Raw genomic sequence first — 24,462 nt, 5'->3', positions numbered from 1 at the left:
AGATGTTTGAAAAGGGAGGAATTTATCTGTGACCTTTTTCTTTATTTTTTCCTTTTGGTACTAAGGATTGAAACCAGAGGTGCTTTACACTAGCTGTACCCCCAACCCTTCTCTTAAACTATTTTTTTTTTTCTCAAAATAGGGTCTTGCTAATTTGGTAGGCCCTTGGTTAGTTGCTGAGGCTGACCTTGAACTTGTAATCCTTTGTCTCAGCCTCCTGAGTCACTAGGATTATAGGTATTTGCCACCACTCCTGGCCTATCCATTATCTTTTTCTTAGCATCTACCATATGCAAGGCACCATGGCAAACACTAAGAGATATACAAGATACACAGAACATTCTAAATTTATGCATATGAAGGTTTTTTTCAGAACCACAAGAAAAAAACTTGAAAAGTCAATATATGACCAGACCAAATCCTTTGTAACATCATGCAGTGCAGGAACAAGCCAATAGTTCAATCCCTTGAACCTAGAGTGCTTTCAGTCACTAAAAGGGAAGTGCTCATGGGCATTTTTCTCTTAAAGAAGGCTTCTGTATTCCTACTGCATTAAACTGAAACAGGTAAGAATTTATCTGTCCTTGTGTTTCTTAGGAAAGGCCCTATGATGAAAAAATAGTCATATTTATAAATGCGAATCTGTGCATTTCTATTATTTTCCACTTTTAATAGCATATTGGTTCTAGTTTTTATTTCTTCTTGCACATGTGCTTTGTACAGAAGTCCATCATTTGCTGTATAGAGTCTTGATTTCTATTCTTCTGGTGACGCTGTGCAAGGTCATCCTGCCCCATATCCATCACTCACATGTGCCTAACAGATTTCCTTTGTCAGTAGTACATATCAAGATGATTAATGGTTCAATGTTCATATTCAGAAATCTGAGTAGGTAACTGTCGTTTTATTTGTTGGAATTTATAATTCAAAAAAAAACATTGATGAAGTTGTTCAAGAGAAGAGATCAATACAATTCAGTTTTACTTATTATGAATGACACAGCTTGGTAATTTGTTAGTTTCAATAGGCTATGTGTCTGCATCCTCCCTGGGGATGAGCTTGAGGATTAAGGAGGGGTATCCACTCTTTTTAAAAAGTGACTACACTGTAGCACTGAGAGGTAATGCTCCAACAGGAAAGACTGAATACCATCCTGAGCTGGAGGTTTCTTTGCTGGCACAATGAGAATCTATAAGCTTTGTAATAAGACCTTACTTTTATTCTGTTCTGGCAGGGAACATTAATTATTTACTTACTTTAAACTATTATTTATAAAAAAATTAAAAATATATTATTTAGACCTATCCCAGCAATTTAGGAGACTGAGGCAGGAGAATTACACGTTCCAGGTCAACCTGAGCAACATAGAAAGATCAGCTCTCACAGTAAAAAGTGGCAACCCAGGACAACTGGGAGCGCCGTAAAGGAGGCCGCTGGGCACAGTGCTGGGACTCGGAGCAACCACTGGGGCTCCGGCGGCTGCCCAGGGGAGGAGTGGCGAGGAGAGCTGTGTGGACTCAGAACACCGGGGCCTGCCCTGAGGAGGAGGAGGAACGTGGCCACTTGGATTCGGAGTGACTGCACCAGAGCTACAGGCGGTTGCCAGAGGAGAAGCTGCGCGGCGAGCTGTTTGGACTCAGAACGACGCTTCTGAACACCGGGGCCTACCCTGAGGACAAGGAGGAGGAAGAGGAGCGCTGCCGCTTGGATTCGGGGTGACTACACCAGAGCTACAGGTGGTTGCCAGAGGAGGGGCTGCGTGGCGAGCTGTTTGGACTCAGACCACTTCTGAACCCCGGGGCCTGCCCGGAGGAGTAGGAGGAGGAGGAGGAGGAGCGCGGCGGGTCCTTTGGACTTGCAGTGACTGCATTAGTGCTCCAGGCGGCCGCTCAGAGGAGAAGGCGAGTGGTGAGTTGTTTGGACTTAAAGGGACAGCTCCTGAACACAGGGGGGCTGCCTGGAGGAGAAGCGTGGTGGGTCGCTTGGTCTTGAGTGGCCGCACCAGAGCTCCGGGTGGTTGCCCAGAGGACGCGTGCAGCGGGTCACGTGGATTCAGAGCCACTCAGAGCGACTGCTCCTGAACACCCGGGGGGTTATCTGGAGAAGGAGGAGGAACGGGGACGGTCACTTCGACTCGGAGTGATTGATTGCCCAGGGCTACGGGTGGTTGGTGGGAGGAGGCACGAAGTGAGTTTCTTGGACTCCTGGTGACGGCACCGGAATACTGGGCGGCTGTCTGGAGGAAGAGGCCTGTGGCGGGTCTCTGGGACTCAGAGCGATTGTTCGGGGCCCCAGGTGGCTGCTCAGAGGAGGGGCCGCATAGCCAGGCGATTAGGTGAGAGCAGGGTCCCAGGATCTAGGAGGCTTCTGGGTGGAAGAGCCGCACAGAGACAGGCTTAGGGCAGAGTGAAGGTTCCAGGCCTGCGGGCAGATTCTCTGAGGAGGGGCAGCCTAAGGAGATTCATCTGCGAAGGGTGAGGCTCCCAGGCCCAGGAGGTAGGGCCGGGCCCCTGGGAACTTTGCAGAGGAAGGCAGCCCAGCCCAGGCGGTAGCTATAAATTGAGGGGAACCTCTAGGAGGGAACTGACCAGCGAGACCTCCCCACCGGGTGAGTCTTCCCTGCTGGGTGAGGTTTCCCCACAAGGACGGTAAAACCAGAGACTCAGGCCCAAACAGGCCTTGCCTCAGCCCGCAGCCTAGGTCCCCTTTGGATGACCATTGGTCAACAAGTGGAGGCACCTCTGCCCACTAGCTGGGATTATACCCCACCTGAAGGCCACCACTCCTAGAGAGGCAGCTTCCTTGTGCAGCACCGCATTATCAACTTCCTCCAAGACTTCAGCCTACTGAAGGCTAAGGGGGGATATATATAGAAATCTTCAGGGACATTGTAAGTCAATAGAGGAAATCTGCAATATCTCAGCGGTCCACTGATACCTGAACAGTATGAGAAAACAAGGAAAGAAAATGCTGCAAACAAATCTAGATGTTACATCAATAAAACCCAATGACAGCATGGCAGAAGAAATGACAGAAAAGGAGTTCAGAATGTACATAATTAAAATGATCAGAGAAGCAAACGATGAGATGAAAGAGCAAATGCAAGCATTGAATGATCGCACCAATCGACAGTTAAAAGAGCAAATACAGGAAGCAAAAGATTATTTCAATAAAGAGTTAGGGATATTGAAAAAAAACCAAACAGAAATCCTTGACATGAAGGAAACAATAAACCAAATTAAGAACTACATAGAAAGCATATCCAATAGGATAGAACACCTGGAAGACAGAACCTCAGACATTGAAGACAAAATATTTAACCTTGAAAACAAAGTTGAACAAACAGAGAAGATGGTAAGACATCATGAACAGAATCTACAAGAACTATGGGATATCATGAAAAGGCCAAATTTAAGAATTATTGGGATTGAGGAAGGCCTAGAGAAACAAGCCAAAGGAATGAACAATTTATTCAATGAAATAATATCAGAAAATTTCCCAAATCTGAAGAATGAAATGGAAAATCAAGTTCAAGAGGCTTATAGGACTCCAAATACACAAAATTACAACAGACCCACACCAAGGCACATTATAATGAAAATACCGAACATACAAAATAAAGACAGAATTTTAAAGGCTGTGAGAGAAAAGAACCAAATTACATTCAGGGGGAAACCAATACGGATATCAGCAGACTTTTCAATCCAGACCCTAAAAGCTAGAAGGGCCTGGAACAACATTTTTCAAGCCCTGAAAGAAAATGGATGCCAACCAAGAATCTTATACCCAGCAAAACTTACCTTCAAATTTGACGATGAAATAAAATCCTTCCATGATAAACAAAAGCTAAAAGAATTTACAAAAAGAAAGCCAGCATTACAGAACATTCTCAGCAAAATATTCCATGAGGAAGAGATGAAAAACAAAGAAGCAAATCAGCAATGGGAGGAATTATCCTAAAGGAATTGTCAAATAAAGAAGGAAACAAGTTGTGTCAAACAAATAAATAAACAAAATTTAAAAAATGAACCAAATGACCGGGAAACCAAATCATTTCTCTATAATAACCCTGAATGTTAATGGCCTGAATTCATCAATCAAAAGACATAGACTGGCAGATTGGATTAAAAAGAAAGATCCAATAATATGTTGCCTACAAGAGACTCACCTCATAGAAAAAGATACCCATAGACTAAAGGTGAAAGGATGGGGAAAAACATACCATGCACATGGACTCAGCAAAAAAGCTGGAGTATCCATCCTCATTTCCGATAATGTGGACTTCAAGCCAAAGTTAGTCAGAAGGGATAAAGAAGGTCATTTCATACTGCTTAAGGGAAGCATAAATCAGCAAGATATAACAATCATAAACATCTATGCCCCAAACAGTGGCTCATCCATGTATGTCAAACAAATCCTTCTCAATTTCAGAAACCAAATAGACCATAACACAATAATACTAGGTGATTTTAACACACCTCTCTCACCACTGGACAGATCTTCCAGACAAAAATTGAACAAAGAAACCATAGATCTCAATAACACAATCAATAATTTAGACTTAACGGACATTTATAGAATATACCATCCAACCAAGAGTGAATACACTTTCTTCTCAGCAGCACATGGATCCTTCTCTAAAATAGACCATATATTATGCCACAAAGCTAATGTTAGCAAATACAAGAAGATAGAGACACTACCATGTATTCTATCAGATCATAATGGATTGAAGTTAGAAATAAATGAAAGAGTAAAACACAGAAACTATTCCAACATCTGGAGATTAAACAATATGCTATTATATGATGAATGGATAACAGAAGGTATTAGGAAGGAAATTAAAAAATTCTGAGAGGTAAATGAGAACAAAGAAACATCATATGAAAATCTCTGGGACACTATGAAAGCAGTACTTAGAGGGAAATTTATTTCATGGAGCGCATTTAATAAAAGAAGTAAAACTCAACAACTCAACGACCTAACACTACAGCTCAAAGCCCTAGAAAAAGAAGAACAGACCAGCACCAAAAGTAGTAGAAGACAGGAAATAGTTAAACTCAGAGCTGAAATCGATGAAATTGAAACAAAAGAAACAATACAAAAAATTGACAAAATAAATAGCTGGTTCTTCGAAAAAATAAACAAAATTGATAAACCTTTAGCCACACTAACAAAGAGAAGATGAGAGAAAACCCAAATCACTGAAATTCGGAATGAACAAGGAAATATCACAACAGACAGGATTGAAATACAAAACATAATTAGAAGCTATTTTGAAAATCTATACTCCAACAAAATAGAAAATTTCGAAGACATCAACAGGTTTCTAGAGACATATGAATTGCCTAAACTGAACGAGGAGGACATACACAATTTAAATAGACCAATTTCAAGTACTGAAATAGAAGAAGTCATCAAAAGCCTACCAACAAAGAAAAGTCCAGGACCAGATGGGTTCTCAGCCGAGTTCTACAAAACCTTTAAAGAAGAGCTCATTCCAATACTTCTCAAAGAATTCCATAAAATAGAAGAGGAGGGAACCCTCCCAAACTCATTCTATGAAGCCAATATCACACTGATACCTAAACCAGACAGAGACTCATCAAGGAAAGAAAATTTCAGACCAATATCCTTAATGAACATCGACGCAAAAATTCTCAACAAAATTTTAGCAAATCGCATACAAAAACATATTAAAAAGATAGTGCATCACGATCAAGTGGGCTTCATCCCAGGTATGCAAGGTTGGTTCAACATCAGGAAATCAATAAACGTAATTCACCATATTAATAGACTTAAAGTCAAGAATCACATGATTATTTCAATAGATGCAGAAAAAGCATTTGATAAAATACAGCACCCCTTCATGCTCAAAACACTAGAAAAAATAGGGATAGTGGGAACATTCCTTAACATTGTAAAGGCCATTTATGCTAAGCCCATGGCTAATATCATTCTAAATGGTGAAAAACTGAAAGCATTCCCCCTAAAAACTGGAACAAGGCAGGGATGCCCTCTTTCACCACTTCTATTCAACATCGTTCTTGAGACTCTGGCCAGAGCAATTAGACAAACCAAAGAAATTAAAGGGATACGAATTGGAAAAGAAGAACTCAAACTATCCCTGTTCGCTGATGACATGATTATATATTTAGAGGAACCTGGAAATTCCACCAGAAAACTCTTAGAACTCATAAGTGAATTCAGTAAAGTAGCAGGTTACAAGATCAATGCCCATAAATCCAACGCATTTTTATACATAAGTGATGAATCTTCAGAAAGAGAAATTAGGAAAACTACCCCATTCAAAATAGCCTCGAAAAAAATAAAATACTTGGGAATCAATCTCACAAAAGAGGTGAAAGACCTCTACAATGAGAACTATACAACACTAAAGAAAGAAATTAAAGAACACTTTAGAAGATGGAAAGATCTTCCATGTTCTTGGATAGGAAGAATTAATATTGTCAAAATGGCCATACTACCTAAAGTGCTATACAAATTCAATGCAATTCCAATTAAAATCCCAATGACGTACCTTACAGAAATAGAGCAAGCAATTATGAAATTCATCTGGAAGAATAAGAAACCCAGAATAGCTAAAGCAATCCTTAGCAGAAAGAGTGAAACAGGGGGTATTGCAATACCAGATCTTCAACTCTACTACAAAGCAATAGTAACAAAAACGGCATGGTATTGGTACCAAAATAGAAAGGTAGATCAATGGTACAGAATAGAGGACATGGACACAAACCCAAATAAATACAATTTTCTCATAGTAGACAAAGGTGCCAAAAATATGCAATGGAGAAAAGATAGCCTCTTCAATAAATGGTGCTGGGAGAATTGGAAATCCATATGCAACAGAATGAAACTAAACCCATATCTCTCACCATGCACGAAACTAAACTCAAAATGGATTAAGGACCTCGGAATCAGATCAGAGACCCTGCAGATTATAGAAGAAAAAGTAGGTCCAAATCTTCACCTTGTTGGTCTAGGATCAGACTTCCTTAACAGGACTCCCATAGCACAAGAAATAAAAGCTAGAATCAACCACTGGGATAGATTCAAACTAAAAAGCTTTCTCTCAGCAAAGGAAACTATCAGCAATGCGAAGAAAGAGCCTACAGAGTGGGAGAATATCTTTGCCAATCATACTTCAGATAGAGCACTAATCTCCAGAATCTATAAAGAACTCAAAAAACTCTACTCCAAGAATTCAAATAATCCAGTCGACAGATGGGCTAAGGAAATGAATAGACACTTCACAGAAGAAGATCTACAAGCAATCAACAAACATATGGAAAAATGCTCAACATCTCTAGTAATAAGAGAAATGCAAATCAAAACCACCCTAAGATTCCATCTCACCCCAATTAGAATGGCGATTATCAAGAATACGAGCAACAACAGGTGTTGGCGAGGATGTGGGGAGAAAGGTACACTCATACATTGCTGGTGGGGCTGCAAATTAGTGCAGCCACTCTGGAAAGCAGTGTGGAGATTCCTTAGAAAACTTGGAATGGACCCTCCATTTGACCCAGCTATCCCACTCCTTGGCCTATACCCAAAGGACTTAAAATCAGCATACTACAGAGATACAGCCACATCAATGTTCATAGCTGCTCAATTCACAATAGCCAGACTGTGGAACCAACCTAGATGCCCTTCAATTGACGAGTGGATAAAGAAACTGTGGTATATATATACACAATGGAATATTACTCAGCCATAAAGAATGATAAAATTATGGCATTTGCAGGCAAATGGATGAAATTGGAGAATATCATGCTAAGTGAGATAAGCCAATCTCAAAAAGCCAAAGGACGAATGATATCGCTAATAAGTGGAGGATGACACATAATGGGGGGGAGGGAAGGGTTAGTGTTAGGGTTAGAGTTAGGGTTAGGGAGGGGGGAAAGTATGGAGGAAGGAACTACTGTATAGAGGGTAAAGAGGGGTGGGAGGGGTGGGGGGAAGGGAAAAAATAACAGAATGAATCAAACAAAAAAAAATAATAATCAATGCATTCTCATGTGAATAGTTTAATGATGTCTAAACATTGCATTTGTCAATATATAATACCAGTTTTTATTAGATAAATAATTAAAAATTCAAAAAAAAATATATTATTTATCCATTATTGTTACTTAATTATTTACCTAAGGAGATGCATTGCTTATTATTAAATGACAAATGTTTATTATTAAAAATAAAATAGGGAACATCATATACATTTTTAAAAATTCCTAGAAATCTACTATCCAAGATGATTTTGGCCTTAAGAGGTATTGGAGCAATATTAAGGATTACAAAATATCCAAATAAATTCGAGGTTTTATAGAAATTTAGTAACTGGTACAAGGCACAAGTTTTAGTAAGTTTTTTTGATGGTGTGAACAAAAGACCCGACAAGAACATCATAGAGGAGAAAAAGTTTATTTGGGGCTCACAGTTTCAGAGGTCTTAGTCCATAGATGGTGATTCCATTCCTCTGGGCCTGAGGTGAGGCAGAACATCATGGCAGAAGGGTGTGGTGGAAGAAAGCAGCTCAGGACACGCCAGTAAGGAAGGAGAGAGAGCTCTCCTCACTAGGGACAGAAGAATATAAACCCACTCGCACAACCCCAGTACCTCATTTGGCCATATACTACCTGCCCATAGTTACCACCCAGCTAATCCATTTGGGTGTATTAATGCACTGATTAGATTAAGATGGTCATAACCCAATCATTTCACTTCTAAATTTTCTCACGCATGAGTTTCTGGGTGACACTTCGTATCTAAACTATAACAATGCATTTCAAGTTAATTGAGGTTTTTTTTGTTTGTATGTTTTTCGACAAATTTTGTTTACATGCCTATAATTTTAGGAGAAATAGTTTGTTCTCAACCTTACTCTTAAACATATAAATTTCAAAAGTATTAATATTTTATTTTTAAAAAGTGAAACTATAAAATTACTAATATGTTACTATTTTAAAATGTGGCAGCCAGAAATTAGAAAAGGAAAAGAAAACCCTAAATCAGGCTGAATAAAATACAAAAGTTACAACATATCAAAAAGACAAGCAAAACATAATTAAATCATAGATAAAATTACAAGAGAAAACAAAATGGGAAGAAATGATAACATATGACAAGGAGTTAATTTTGTAATGTTCTAAAAGTGCCTACTCTTAATAATCAATAAAAAGTAAGATCAGAATGACAATAGAATGCACAAAAGACAAATACTTCTTCACAGGAAAAGAAAAATCTGCTTTCTTGGTGATTAAATTATCAATAAGTATTGACTTCACTAGCATTTTAAAAATCCATAGTATATATTTTATTAATATGCTAGGAAATTCCATTATAATCAACAAATAGAAAAAAATGTATCATCAATAGCCCTGTGAATCTCAGCTGTCTCATGTTCCCAGCTTATGTGACACTTAGTTAGCCTGCATGTGGTCTCTCATGGATGGATAAAGACAGAAGTATTCCACAGGATTCTACATAGAAGTCTAAGAGTGTCTTAGAATTTTCTATATTATAGATAGGCAATCCTCTTATCTATTTTCTGGGATGTACTGGTAGTTTTAGTATGAAAATGAATGATCAACAATTCAAAACATAACTTTTGAATATGCTACCATGATTGATAGTTATGCCTCAACTACAATGAAACTCAAACTATTGTTAAAAAGGACCTTCCCCTCTTTCTTAACACTAAATCCGGGCTCCTGTAGATCTTTCATAATTTCTGCTTTGAGATCTGGTGGTGCTGTAGTGTTAAAGTTGCAGGTTTCTGTCAAAAAATCCCAAAGCAGGTCTCCATTTTCATTACCATCAATAAAACAGTCAGTTATGTCCATGGTGGACAGAAGGTCATAACACTCATACTTGATTTCCAGGTTGTCCAGCATCTGGGTGAGATCAGATGATGTGACATATTGGCAGAGGTCATCTCGGGGTAGGCGGGATCCATACTTTTTCCATAGCTTGTCCCAGCCACTAGTTCCTGTGCAACAGAACAGAGTTCACACTTTCATTTATTACTTCTTTTATTTACCTACTGCCAACCAGTACACCAGATGTTTGGGAAGAGCAGTGAACAAAATAAAACTTTCATACTCTGTGGAAGTCAATTCAAGGACCACAGAGGAAGGAGAGGATTAAATAAATAAGTCAACATGTCAGATGAGGATAAGTGCTAAGTGAAAAACCTAATGAGAATAAGGGATGAGGAGGCTAATGAATTTGAAGAAATGTCATTTTATCTAGGGTGGTTACAGAGAGTCTCTTAAATAAGGTGACATTTGAGCAAAACCTGACAGTAAGCCATGTAAAAATCAGAGAGATTACTCCAGGTAGAGAGAAAAGCAACTGCAAAGTAAGTGAAGTAGGCACATGTTTGACATGTTTAAGAACTAACCAGGAAGCCAGAGCAATTGAAGTTGAGTGACCGAGGGACAGAATAGAAAGGGATGAAGTTGGATGAGTGGCAGGTGGTCTAGATGAAATGCCAGATCACATGAAGCCATATTGGAAACCACTGTAGAAACCAATAGAAGTTTCTGGACTGATGAACATGTTCTCTGTGTTGTCCACTGTGATAGCCTCTTACCATTTAGTTATGCAGCTCTTAAAATGTGATTAGTGTTGCTGGGGAACTGAATTTTAGAATTTTAGGTTTAATTTCATTTTAATCAATTTTAATTTCAACTTCAATAGCCAAATGTGGCTCCTATATTGGAAAGCACTATATTAAGGTGACAAATTTACATTTTAATAAGACATTTTGGCCATACAGGGATAAATAGACTCTAGGCACATAAGAGAAGAAGCAGAACAGTGAGGAGGCTACTGAAGAGAAGTGGTTGGATATTTTTTGTATCTTATTCTCCTATATCCAATGGTGTTTGGCAACAACTTGGATATTGGGTATGAACAAATGAAGAGTCAGTGGAAACTCCAGTGATTTTTGCCTAAGCATGTGAAAAGGCAGAATTGCCATTAATGAGAGACTGGAAGAATGAGGGAAGAATGATTTTTAAATGTATCAACAGTCATCCAGTTTTGGAAATGTAAAGTTGAGATACCTAATGGATATTCAGGTGGTGATATAAGGAAGATAGTTGTTTGTATTTGTCTAGAGATCAGTGGGAGGCTCCAAGAGTAAAAAAGAAGCAAATGGAAGGAAATAAATTATAATTTACTCAAACGAAAGGGTAACCTCATATGTCTATACACCACTTAGAAGACATTGCTGTAGACCGCCATTAATTAGGTTTGCTACAAATTTTGTACCCAACTTTAGAAGGTAATTTACCAATATCTGTTGTGTTCAGTTGAAAATTCAACCCAGCATAGAAGCTGTATCATGTAGTTTAAGCTAAAGTTCCCAGAGTTAATTCAACCTAAGAGACTATTCAAAACAGGAAATTGTAAATAATAAATACTCTAGATAATTGATATTCTACTAATGTTTCAGATGATGGAGAGATACATGCAGGATTTGCTGTAGAAAAAGATAAGACTGGAATGAGGCAGAAAAAAAATTAATTGTAGTTGAATTTTAAAAAGGGTCATGAATATGTATTTTTAAATACTGCATACCAAAGACAGTGAATTGTCTTCTCGAAAAAGAAGCCCTATTATCATTATTATTATTATTTTTTAACCTGGTGGAGAGAAAAGAATCAAACACCAATTGCAGAAAATTTGCTGGTATCAGTGCTGTGACTCAGTGCCATTTCTGAGCTGAGCAATTATACACTCTCTGACTGATGCATTATCATAATGGCTCTCAGTGGGCACAACATATGGTGTTACTTTTCCTTTCAACAAGATATAAACCAGATTATTTTTTCCCTCAGTCTTAAAAATAACACCCCATGATTTGCCTGCTTCCTTGGGAGAAAACAGAAAACTTGGTAAACTCCTTCTATGTTATCTCCCTTGACTATATAAGCTGTCTTTAATTTGTCAAGTCTCTCAACTGATACCCAACTATAACATCTGCATGACGATACTACCAGCATCATTTTCGTTGGGGATACTCCCTATTTAAAACAAAATCCAACTCTTTTGTTCTTATTTCTTCTATTTTTCCTCCTCAGATCAAATCTTTCATCTTCATAATCAGGAACTGCTGCTAGTTATCGCTAAGTGTATATTTACCGAGCTGGGTTGGTTATATAAGGAATGCTTAGGAACAGAGAAAAGGTGCTTTTCCCTCAAGCACTATGTATTCTAATAAACTGACCAGTAAATGCAGTCATTTAATTTTGATTTCAATTTCTTTCTTTTCCCATTTAGTGGTACATATTTACCTTTTACTGCTTTTGTCTGGGCATTTCTGTGTGTGTGTGTGTGTGTGTGTGTGTGTGTGTTATTGAACCTTTCTAGTGACTGACAGTACAAGCTCAAAAAAACGAAACAAACCAAATTCACACATTAACTATGCCATGGAACAAATATGGAACTGAGGTATATTTTGAACACTGCTGATCACATACAGTATCTTAGTCCAACTAAATGCTCTGCATGAATAAATGACTCCGCATTTCATTACCTTAAAATCTAATAAATTTCAAATGTAAGTGTCCACATGATGCTTAAATAATGGTAATTTGGTATATTCAATGAAAGAATTCATCCCATTGGGACTAAATTAACATCTGACTGAGCTGGGCATATAAGAACTTGGGCTACATGACTTACTTAGGATGATCCTTCAGAGCAAGATGATTCTTCAGACACATCATTGATCTACCTAGATGATGTCTTGGCTAGATGAGTACTCTCAGGAATTTAACTTAGTGAATAAGATCTAAGCAGTTCTGAGTCTACCAACAATAAGCACTCCACTTTCTTCATTACAGAGAAGATGTAGATGAAAATATTATCCTAAAACAAAGGAAATACATACAGAAACATCTTTGATGTTTGTTAAGTGACTTCCTTTTAGAAAGTAACCATAAGAATCTTAATTAAAATGGAGTGCAGTGTGAACCCTTTCAGATTAGGTGTTCCAGGATTCAAGTTTAAGAGCTGCTTGTTTCTTTTTGATTGTCTTATTTATTTATTGGGTTAGAGATTAAATGCAGGGCTTTGTACATGCTAAATATGTACTCTAGCACTGAGCTACACCCCCAGCCAGATTAAATGTTTTAATCTAACAAGTGGATGGAGAATGGAATTTCGAGAATATGTTTGGTTTCCAACATATACTGTTCCTACAACATACTGTTCCATACTGCTTCCTACAACAGTAGTAGGGATGTAGATGGAGCAACTCAGTCTGGGAAGAGTTCTTAACATGTCTTTTATCCACAGACTAGTCTAGCAGAGATGGATTTGAGGTTTTTATTATGAAATGACTAGTAAGAATGTGGATTATTCCAGTAAATGTTTACTGATATAAAAATATCTGGTAACAAATTTTTGTGGCTAAATTTGTTTCCAATGTTGAGAACTAAGCTTGATCTATTTTTAAAAACAATGAACTATATTTGTATTGGGTGCAATGATACAACCAAGTAAATATTGCCGTTTTTAAAAAGGAAACCAGACAATGTGCGGGCAACAGTATCTAGCTCAGAAAATGTGTTGTTGTAAGGCAGGCTGGTGGGTGCATGGGTTTATCTTGGTGATAGAGGTAAAGCAAAAGGGACTTAAACTATGCCATGTAAAAAGAGAATTCGAATAGGGAAGTAGGGAGCTGGCATCTTAGCACTGAGCTAAAAGGATATAGGGGAGGTTGAAAGAAGTTGTGAGAACAGGTCCAAGGGAGATAGGCCCTGAGTAAGCAAGAGGAAGGCCAAAAAGAGACTGACTGTGGGACTTTAATGCTGAATTCTGTTCTCTGCTCTTCTTCCTACCTTCAAGTCTCAAATAATAATGCTCTGGAGAAGGAGGGAGGTAGGACCATGTCCATCCTTATACATGGTGAAATGAGATGAGAAAGGGTGGGTGCAGCACATGCAAGGTCTAGAAAGAAAGAATTGAAAATTGAATGAGGAGCAGAAATTTAGAAAAACAGAGGCTGGCAACCATCAGGATCATGTAAGCCTGACACCTCATGAGTACAAGAATGATGAGGAGGGAAGACAGACTATCCCAGTAACTTAGAATGAAAGCTTCAGTCATTTACTCAGTAATTATAAGCATTAAGTATGAGCCCATAGGACTAGGGCATCTGGAGACTTTCCAGTTAGACTCAGTCAATGACCGTGATCAACATATTTAACAGTTCCTTTTCCTTTTTCAGATAGGATGTGTTCTTTAACTGTAAAGAAAATTTTATTGGGAAGGATTTTTTTTTAATTTTAACATTTTTAATTAATTTAACACTTTTGATAAAAGCAAAAAAAAGTTGAGACATTTCAGCATTAGGAGAGAGAGAATTGAAGAATTCAAAATTAAAAATCTAAGTCTATTTTCTCCTTTTCTTCAGTGGTTCTTCTTTCAAGAAAAAAATGAATGTGATATTTCTTCCACGGCAAGGTGGAACTCTTCTAAGAAGTGATTGTGGGAAGGGAACAAGGAAATCAACCCTAGCACCATAGTCTGACTTCTCTTACTTTTTGCATTCTTATGTTTAGGAATGATGTCTATTAGCAACGTTTTGTCTTTAGGACACCCATCTCCTATGCCATAGCACTAATAAAAAAAAATGTGAACTGCATATTGAGAAAGTGAATAAATATTTCCACTATCCAAACTACATTGATTAACTTTTTCCTCAAAATACTTTTCTGAGGCATGTCGGAGGCCCTGAGTTTGATCCCCAACACCACAATCAACTAACCAATCAATCAATCATTTAAAAAAAAAAAAAAGCTAACTTGTTTTTCAGTCTTTACTCCCTTTCCTTTGATTTTATCCCTTGAGTGCATATTTACATAGCACATATGAATCACATATATGGCTAGATATAATATGGGTCTGATTATCCAGAAATAGCCCTTGAGCTATCTAAGACTCAGAGACCAAGTTTACAGAAGTATCAAGTGCCTTAATTTTCTTGTCCCCCATGCCTTTGTGCCCCATATGTCATTATTCACTAGGCCTATTATGGTTTTCACTTTCATTTTTCTCTCTCGCTCTCTCTTTTATTTTTTTGGAGGTGGGGAATGGTTATAGGGATGGAACTCAGGAATTTGTGCACGCTAGGCAAGCATTTTACCACTGAGCTACATCTCCAGCCCTGGTTTTCACATTTCTTGATGACGATAAACCATGTATTATAGTAACTCATTCAAAACATGGCCAGCAGAACACTGTATTTATGAGGACACTTGGTCAGTTCTCAGTTGCATAGAAAACTCATGACATTTTCTAAATCTGGCTTTTAAAAATTAGTACATATTCATATACTATGGCACTCTAATATTTAACTTCTAAAAAATATTTTAGAATAAACCAAATATAAATAGGAGAGTGAATTTGCTACTGATATGAAATGTATTCTAAAATCAAACCATATTATTTCTGGATGAATTGCTATTTCTGTATGCAAGACTTTTTCTGGTCCACTGATGCAGACCATCTAGAACAGACTATTGACAATGTAAATAACTAAGTTTACTTTTGCATTCCTAAATGCAACACAAAGTACTTTAGTCCAGTGTCCTAATTTAGAGAGAGGTTAGTAGAAAGGATCCTGTTTATATGATCTCTTTCAAAATCCCTTTCCCATATAAATGAATACTTTTAACTAACTAGAGGTAAAAATAGTATATTGAAATGTTCCCATGGGGAGCAGGTTGTGTATAGGAGGTCTCATGGCCAAACTCTCACATAAGTTCAAGTACAGGATTATAAGCAACAACTATATTTGCCATCTTTAAAGTTATTTGTTATATTTAAGAAAAAGTTAATTTTATGACATAGGGGTTGAGTATGGCATCTGCTATGTGACTGAGGAAGATAGGGACCTTTGTGTATTTCAATCAATACATCTATCACTAGGTGGGCAATCCACCAAGACTGCTGGAAGAAAGGAATACTGTAATGAATAAATTACCTCAATGATGTTGACATTTCATTTTCTAAGAACATTTACTTCTGTTCTCTACTTGGCACTCTGTATCTCTGGAAGCCACATGATATGATCAAATGCTTTCTTTGGAAAATACATCATCACAAAACAAATCATGTGGGCCATTTTTAATAGGTATTTGATAAAAGCTACAAGTTGCTGATGGCTTAGAAATGCAAATTAATCAAATGTGATAGCACCTGAAATATTTTAACCTTTATTTGTTAATTTCAGAAGCAAAGGGATACTCAAGTGACACAAAGTAAGTAAATATAAATATTCACTACTCTTAGGCTCACTTAAAAATTCCTATCACTTGAATTTCCTCTATTGTATAAAGAATTCATAAAAGAAGACAAAGACCTTTACCCAAGAAAAAAAAGAAAATAGATGTTTAATTCCTTTACATTCCCTAATTGAGAACTGTGGTGAAGGACTTTCTTAATAGTACAAAAATCAATTGTGTGCAATCAGAAACTAAGGCAAGAATTTTATAACAATGAAAAAATATACTAGCTTTCTTCAAACACATGAATCCATATGTACATGCACAATTGCCATTTTAAAATTCAGGCTGAATGAAAATAACTTACCTGACACAAGAATAATGAGAATTTTAGCATTGTTAGCTAAGAGACTATGGAAGAATTTCAGGGTAGCTGGGATGTCTTTTACATAATACAGCATCTAGAGAGGAGGGAAAAGAGAAATGAGACACTGCTCTGTGTTGGAGTCTTTGTTGCTTGATCTAGAAGGTTTGATTTTCAAGTTCAGTGGATTTTTATCCAACAAAACACTTAAGACATTTAAAGATTAAAGATGTTACATGGAGAGAGAGAACAATAGTATAAGAAAATATTTGGGAAAATGGAAAACTCTGACACTTGCTCAACTAAAGCCAAATTGTTTTAAATTTACTTTCTGGCTTCTATAACACAGACATTTTGATTCCATTCCACATGGGGACATCGATCCTCTGCCTATTCTATATTTTGTAAACTGCAGTTCTTTGGGGAGAAAATGGTGCTGGCACCGTAAAATCAGACCCCATTTCATGGAACGTTGCTCTAAAATTAAGTCCTCTGTATTAGCCTCTCCATATGCTCACAGATGCCTTAAAAAAAAAAAAAAATAACAGAAAAATGTGACAAGTTCTGATGTCTAGGACATTGACCTGAAAGAAGGAAGTTATTATGCTTGTTTATGGAGTATTAGGGGGTCAACCCACCCTCTTTTAGTGAAGTGCAGGTCTTTTCAGCCAACCCACAGAGTGTGGTATTATTCATTGGGAGTGGGGAATTTTCCCTAATGACATGCATGCTCAAGGGGTTAACCACCCTGCAGACACTTCTTATAGCTCACCTTCAATTCTCTTGAACAAGAATTCAATATTCCATATAGTATGCCCATAAAAGAATTCTTTGCACAAAGGGAATACAACTTAAGCTACAGACTCTTGCACATGAATGAATGAAATAAAATGAAGCTGCTTGTGGCCCATGCTACCTCAGTGGCTGTGTTTAGTGTCAGGTCACTCCACCTGGCCCACCACAGGGAGCACAGACAGGCACCAACAGCTGATCCACAAGATGGCTAAAGACTATGACATGCTCTGAATGAAAAAGAGGCAGGGCCACAGCAGATGTCCTGAATTGTTTTCTAAGACACCGGAAGATCTCTGGGCTGACTGTGAATGTCATGAGAGTCTTAGGATTGAAGTAGCAGTAAAGAGACAGAGCTCAGAAAAATGTAGAGTAGATAAGGAGAGAGAGATGCTATGAGAACAAAAGAACAAACATGGAAGTCTGGGGGAAAAGAGGAGAAAGAAGCTGATGCCTAAAACCACAGTATTTTAGAACAGGGGAAATAATGGGAATCAGAGTGTAAGTGGGAGAATGGGCTTTTGGTAAGAGGGGGCTTTTGCAATAACAGAAGGAGATGATGGGTACAAATGCAGCTGTTTGCAAGTGTAGAGGGTGACAGATGAACTTTCATCTGATGATTTATATTGTTTCTACACAATAAGAAGTGAGGTCATCAGGTGGGAATTAATGGCCTTGGGGAGGTTGCAAGAGAAGTAAGGAGAAAAGGGAGTTATGAAATAGTTATGTGAGCAGGTGGGAAAGCAAGTGTAATAGACAAATACCTAAGGCTTGCTTACTAACGTTAAGTACTCCTTCATGGACAAAAGGTTTGTCAACTAAGGGAGCAGAAATGTAGAATTACCTAAATATGTCAACCGTGGAGTCACTTCTTTTGGTTTCTTAGTGAGTTTATTCCTTTGGTGTAACTATGGCTATGGACTACAGGAAGGAAGAGTGTAATGTTATTCACCAAGTGATAAATCTAAAATATGCACATCTGCTGGTAGTAGCCAACTCCCAAACCCTAGACATTCTTCATGCTATCAAGAAATATCCATGGTGGCTGGAAATTCAGCCTTATGCCATCTATTCAAGAGTTATCATTCATTAGGCTGTTGGTGCTAGACACAGAAATAAAGTCCTACTTAATGACTGGCTGATATCAGTAAAACTTTATTGATTGAAGGAATCATAAAATTTGTCCCTTCTGCTTTACCCAGAGTAGACAGGCCATTTATTAAAGGCAAAAGCAAGAAGATTCAGAAAAACTCTGGGACATTAGACATTCTACACCATTAGGGCCATTGGAAAACTAGCCAGGATATATATCTACTCTACTGTGTATTCTGTCTACTCTGTTTGAATCTGTGTGTTTCCCACTGCAGAAAACTAATCAAGTCAACATATAAAAAAAGAAAAAGAAAAAGTGATGACTATGGAATAAAGAAAATTCACATTTTGGGATGTTAAGGAGAATTTTATCAATACTTGTATTTGGATAGATAATGCTCACTTATCAAATGAGAAATCACAAAATTTTCATTAAAAAAACATTAAAATGTTATACATTCTTGATGCATATTTCTGAAAAATCTCCCTTCTGATAGTATAATATAATAAATATTTCTTACCTGAATCATATGAATAAAGTCCCACTTTTGAAGCTCTTTTTTCTCCATCATTCTATTTTGATATTCAGATGATGTCTCCTTATGCCAAGCAAACTTTATGTTCTCGAGGTTTGATGTCTTGGCTACAAGCTCTAAAATACAGAAAAGAGGTGGCACACCATCAATTTTAATTGCAAATGTGGAGCCCATTTCCATTTAGAATTTTAATGCAATCAATGTTATATACATAACAGATATAAAACACTTTTCTTCTTTTTTTATGCAACTATGGGAAACCTCAAGATTCATTCTGATTTTTTCCCAGTATTAAATGAAATTAGAGGTGAAAGAAAGAGTCAATAGGAAAGAATTATGAGAATATGGTTAGACATAGATTACATTATCTTAGTATTAATGGGGAATCAACTAGTGAATTTTATTAATGTAAAGTTGATATGAAACAGGTATATGACTGTGTAACCCAGGAAGAGGCAGACCACAGCCCAGGCCTATATCTGGTCTACCACAAGCTAAAAACATTTATTTGTTCTATTTCCTGACTTGTTGTCTCTGTCATTCATGTTTCATGCAATTACATTATAAAGTAACTGGAAAAATCAAAAGAAGGATAAAATTTCATACTTTGTGAAATGATATGGAATTCAAATGTTGGCATTTATAAATAAAGTTTTACTGAAACATACTAACACTCAATTTACATGTCCATGGCAGCCTTTGTGCCAAAACAGCAGAGTCAATTAGCTGTGACAGAGACTGAGTCTTAAACATTTACTACTTGTCCCTTTTTATTAAAAAAAAAAAAAAAAAAAAAAGAGTCAATTCCTGCTGAAACCCATTAAAGATAAGCTATTTAAGGGCAGGAATTCTGTAATATTCTGAATCAATGAATGACTCTGACCCTAAGAATAAAAATTAAAACTAATAGTTGATGACGACATGGAAATGGATGGAGAGTCAATAAGAATCTAATTATTCACTGTTCAGGGCTGAAGTGTTCAGTCATGCCTTTAAGAATTAATTAGGTTCTTCTCCCAATAAGCTTATACAGAGCATACCACAGTTACTCTGTTATTAATCATTCAAGGCAAAAATACGAGATGATAAGCCTTTGTGGACAAGATCTGGCATACAGCACCATGGGCTACAGGTACCTCTGTATTTGGTGATTTGTTCTGCACTCGGTTCAACAACTTCATTGTTGATATGAACTCCTGGGTATTGAGCCTGCACTTTGGAGAGAATCTGAAGATCAATTTCACCTAGAAGATAAATATACAGAACAGATTACACCACTCCAAAAAGAAGTGATTAAGAACAATTTGAGCTGATTTATTATCTGCCTTACTTTTACAAGAAAAGACTAGCAGAAAGAATAATGCTGAACTGTTTCACTGCCACAATGCCTGTGATACAGAAAATCTAGGTTTTCAGTAGGAATAATAATATAATTTGAGGGGGAATGTACATGCCATTCATCCATTCATTCACACATATAATCTTCATTTAATATCTATCACTGAGTTTCATTAAGTCAAACATGTTATTGATTATAGGAGACAACAATCCTTATTTTTGTTTTACCAAGTCAGGAAAAAACACTATTAGATATAATTTTAAGATTTTATCAACTGAACAGAGACATTAAAATAAGGATAAAATAGCTTAGAGTGAATAAACTTGTCTAGGCTAGGAGAATGGAAAAAAAAGATTAAAAAAAGATAAAAACATATGTTAGGTAAAAATAAAGGATACAAAATATGTCAGACATCTGCCTTCAAAAATACCACTGCCTAGTGGAAGGGACAGATATGGCAACAATCCTGGCTGCGGTACGCGGGGGGGAGTCCGTGGAGGGAAAAAGGTGAGAGAAGTTAGAATAAGCAGAGCTTCTTTGAAAGAGACCACTCTTGAGCTCTGTCTCTCTCCAGGCGAAGGAGTTGGCCCAGAGACTTCTAGAAAGTGAAGGATTGCAGGCAGAGGGAACAGGAAAATAGAGGCATAAAGACAGGAAAGTAGCAGAGTACCTATGAATCCTTGTAATATTGGGCAAGGCAGGGCTTCTAAGCAAGAAGAAATCCAAGAGGTAAATGGAGAGAAATATCTGGACAGAAAAGATACTTTTCCATTAATTAATTCATCAACTACTAATTGTGCCAACAACTGCACTAGGCTACAGCAAATACTAATAAGACCAGGTGGATTCCCACCCTGATGGAAACTCAGTCTGTAAGTGATGGCATAGGAAAAGGTGGTATGGTTGATGGACTTGCATTTCAAACAGGTGTTCTCCATGTAGTGGGTGTATATGATCTTGTCAATTTGCTTTACCTCTCTAAGCTTCATTTTCTTCATCAGAAAAAATATAGAGTAAGAATACTGAATTTATTAGTTGTGGAGGGTTAAATGTGTTAATGCATATAGAATACAGTGCAAAATAGAATTGGCACTGAATAAATGTTAGCTATTAATTATTTTTATTGTTGCCACTGAGTTCCTGTCTTTAAAACTATTCCTTCTCTTCCTATTACTGATGCCTCCAAATTAAGTTTTGTACTTTTATTCGATTAGGTTATGATGTTGACCTTCATTAAAATGGAAATACCTCTTGGCAAGATTAGCATATGAAAATTATGTTAGACTTTAATGTTTTGGCATAAGTGACATTAACAGAACCTTTCCAAGGTTAGACATCACAGGCAGAAAAACAGGTCATAAGACTGGGAGATCTGGAATAAAGTAAATGAGAAAGATAAACCAGGAATAGAAGATACTAGACTAGGAAAAGAGGATAGTCAATATCATAATGGTAGTCCCAAGAAACACCAATAGGACTTGGATTCTAGAGATGGTGCATATGAACAGGAAGGCAGGGGTATGAGAAAGAAGCTGAAATGGGGGATGAAAAACTTATTTTACTCCAAAGACGGCACTACTACATAAAATCTCTTATTCCTTTCCTAACAATTCTAGCTACAATTTATTGGCCAATTATTTTCCAAACACTGTGCTAGACCCTTTACTTGGAAACTCTCATGTGCTGAGGGAAAACTACCTAGTATTTGAACCAGATAAGATGATTTGAGTATTTTTAATAATATTTTCATTATTTAGTACATTATACTTATACCTAATAGTGGGGTTCATTTTGACATATTTCTAAATGCATATAAAATAGTTTCCCCAGCATCCTCTTTGCCTCCCCTCTTCCATACCCCTGGTTCCTTTACTCTACTTTATTGGACTTCCTTCTATTTATTTATTTATTTACATTTTTAGGAGCATTATAGTTATATATAAGATTGAAATGCATCGTGATATATTCATACAAGCACATAGCATAATTTTGTTAACTTCACTCAGAAGATACTGATATATCTAAAGTTTAAGGCACATCTGTTAAAATCTATAGTGTTTTTGGTCTTCTAACTTCATACTAAGAAACAGGAACATACTGAATACTGAAAGTACATAAAAAGTATCTTATTCTTCTCTAGCATAACTATTTTTATTCTTCTCTAGAGTAACTATTTTTGAAGGAGAAAAATAAGGCAAATGGCTGATAAGAAAAGCTATAGGCTAATGAGAAAGAGATCCCAGCTTGCCCCAAAGGACTGGAAGATGAAAGTACTCTTCTTGTTGCTGTCATTCCAGCCACTAACTTCAATTTAAGAAAATCAGTTATGAAGATTTCAAAGTCAACATTTTGAAAGAAATAATGGAAATGTCATCATTTCTCCCTCTGAGACTTGATAAGATCCCCTTCTCCTAAGATGGATCCAGACCTGATCGAATGGCAGATCATATCCAGCAACAGGCTCGGACAGGTTCAAAGCCAGTAGTCGCTCCTCCTGAGACACTGATAGAAGATGCAATGCTAGAATAATAACTGAGATAAGGAAACCATGAGTCTGGGTAACAACCTCTAGAGTGCAAGCCCATGTGTGTTACATCCCTAGTAAAAGTGAACAAATAACAAGAGGAGGTAATGAAGTTGTTTCTTCAGGAGTAAGAACATGGAATCTATTTCTGATTTTACAAGCAGGGTAACTACTATGGTTTGGATATTAAATATCCCCCCAAATCTCTTGTTGTTGAACACTTACTTGTCCTCAATTGATGGCACTGTTAAGAGATGGTGGAAACTTTAGGGGTGGAGCCTAGTTGGAGGAAGTAGGTCACTGGGGGTATGCCCTGGTATGTTGAAATCCAGACCTCTTTCTCTGCTTCCTGGCTGCCATGAAGTGAGAAGCTTTCCTCTGCCACATGCTTCTGCTACAATGTATTGCCTTGCCACAGGCCTAAAAGAAACTAGGCTAAGTGAACATGGACTGAAACCATAAGCCAAAGTAAACATTCTCCCCTTTTAAATTGTGTATCTCAGGTATTTTGTCACAGCAATAGAAAGTTGATTTATACTATAATCATACTGCCTGTTTGCCAAGGACAGCTCCATTCTATGCCTGTTGTTCTAGTGACCCATCTGGTTTTGTTTTGGTGACTCAAATTTTTCCCTTTTAACAAAACAATCTTCTTTGTATTTTATTTTGTAAACAAAAAATTTAAAAGGATTTATTTTGTAAATTGACCAGTATAATAAAGAAAACTGGAAGAATTGAATAAGACATAAATATTTCAAAAATTATAATTTTAACTCCTTTTACCTACTCTCCCCAGTTCTATCAAAAGGATTTTAGGTTGGATATCTTCTTCATAGATGGCATCACTTAGGTGTCTTCATGTAGTGTAAGGGCTGGCTGATGACACTTTGATAAGCTCACTAATCCCGTTCACAAAGGTAGAGCCCTCATGCCTGATAACCCCTTAAAGGTCTTATCTCCTAATACTACTGAATTGGAGATTCAGTTTCAACATGAGATTGGGAGGAATATAGACACTCAAACCACAGTAACGTGAAAAGTGAAACAATATAAACTATGAATTTGGATATTATGATTTGTCCATGAATGTTGGATTTTAATAAATGTCCAACTTTGTTAGGGAATATTGATAATAGGGAGGCTAAACATGTAGAAAGGGGCATCAGGGTAATTCTTTTACCTTCCTCCAATTTTGCTGTGTATTATGGTTTGGATCTGAGGTGTCCTCCAAAAGCTCAAGTGTGAGACAATTTAAGAAGGTTTAGAGGAGAAATGATTGGGTTATGAGAGTCTTAACCAATCAGTGAATTAATCTCCTAGTGGAATTAACAGAATGGTAACTGAAGGTGGGTAGGGTATGGAGGAGCTGGATCCCTCAAGGTGTGCCTTTAGGGTATATATTTTGTAATTGGAGAGTAGAGTCTCTCTCTCTGCTCTCTGATCATCACATGAGCTGCTTCCCTCTGCCACACTCTTCTGTCATGTTTTTCTGCCTTACCTGGAGTCCTGAGGAATGCAGCCAGATGACTGAGACCCCTGAAACTCTTGAG

The 24,462-nt window shown here is 37.2% G+C and overlaps 1 protein-coding gene across 1 annotated transcript in view; it reads right to left on the bottom strand.

The window, feature by feature from the left end:
* Window positions 1-8,429: 8,429 nt before the first annotated feature.
* Window positions 8,430-24,462, bottom strand: part of HNMT (histamine N-methyltransferase) — a 38,013-nt gene continuing 21,980 nt past the window's right edge. Inside the window, exons 3-6 of the mRNA XM_079134811.1 lie at window positions 20,186-20,293; window positions 19,035-19,165; window positions 16,633-16,726; window positions 8,430-10,012 (exon numbers count right to left, since the gene is read on the bottom strand). Of these exons, the coding sequence (XP_078990937.1) occupies window positions 9,657-10,012; window positions 16,633-16,726; window positions 19,035-19,165; window positions 20,186-20,293 (689 nt within the window). The 3' untranslated portion in view covers window positions 8,430-9,656. The remainder of the gene's footprint in view (window positions 10,013-16,632; window positions 16,727-19,034; window positions 19,166-20,185; window positions 20,294-24,462) is intronic.

This window comes from Sciurus vulgaris (assembly GCF_902686455.1).
Source record: "Sciurus vulgaris genome assembly, chromosome: 3".
Lineage (NCBI taxonomy): Eukaryota > Metazoa > Chordata > Mammalia > Rodentia > Sciuridae > Sciurus > Sciurus vulgaris.
This window is presented reverse-complemented; position numbering and strand designations above follow the sequence as displayed.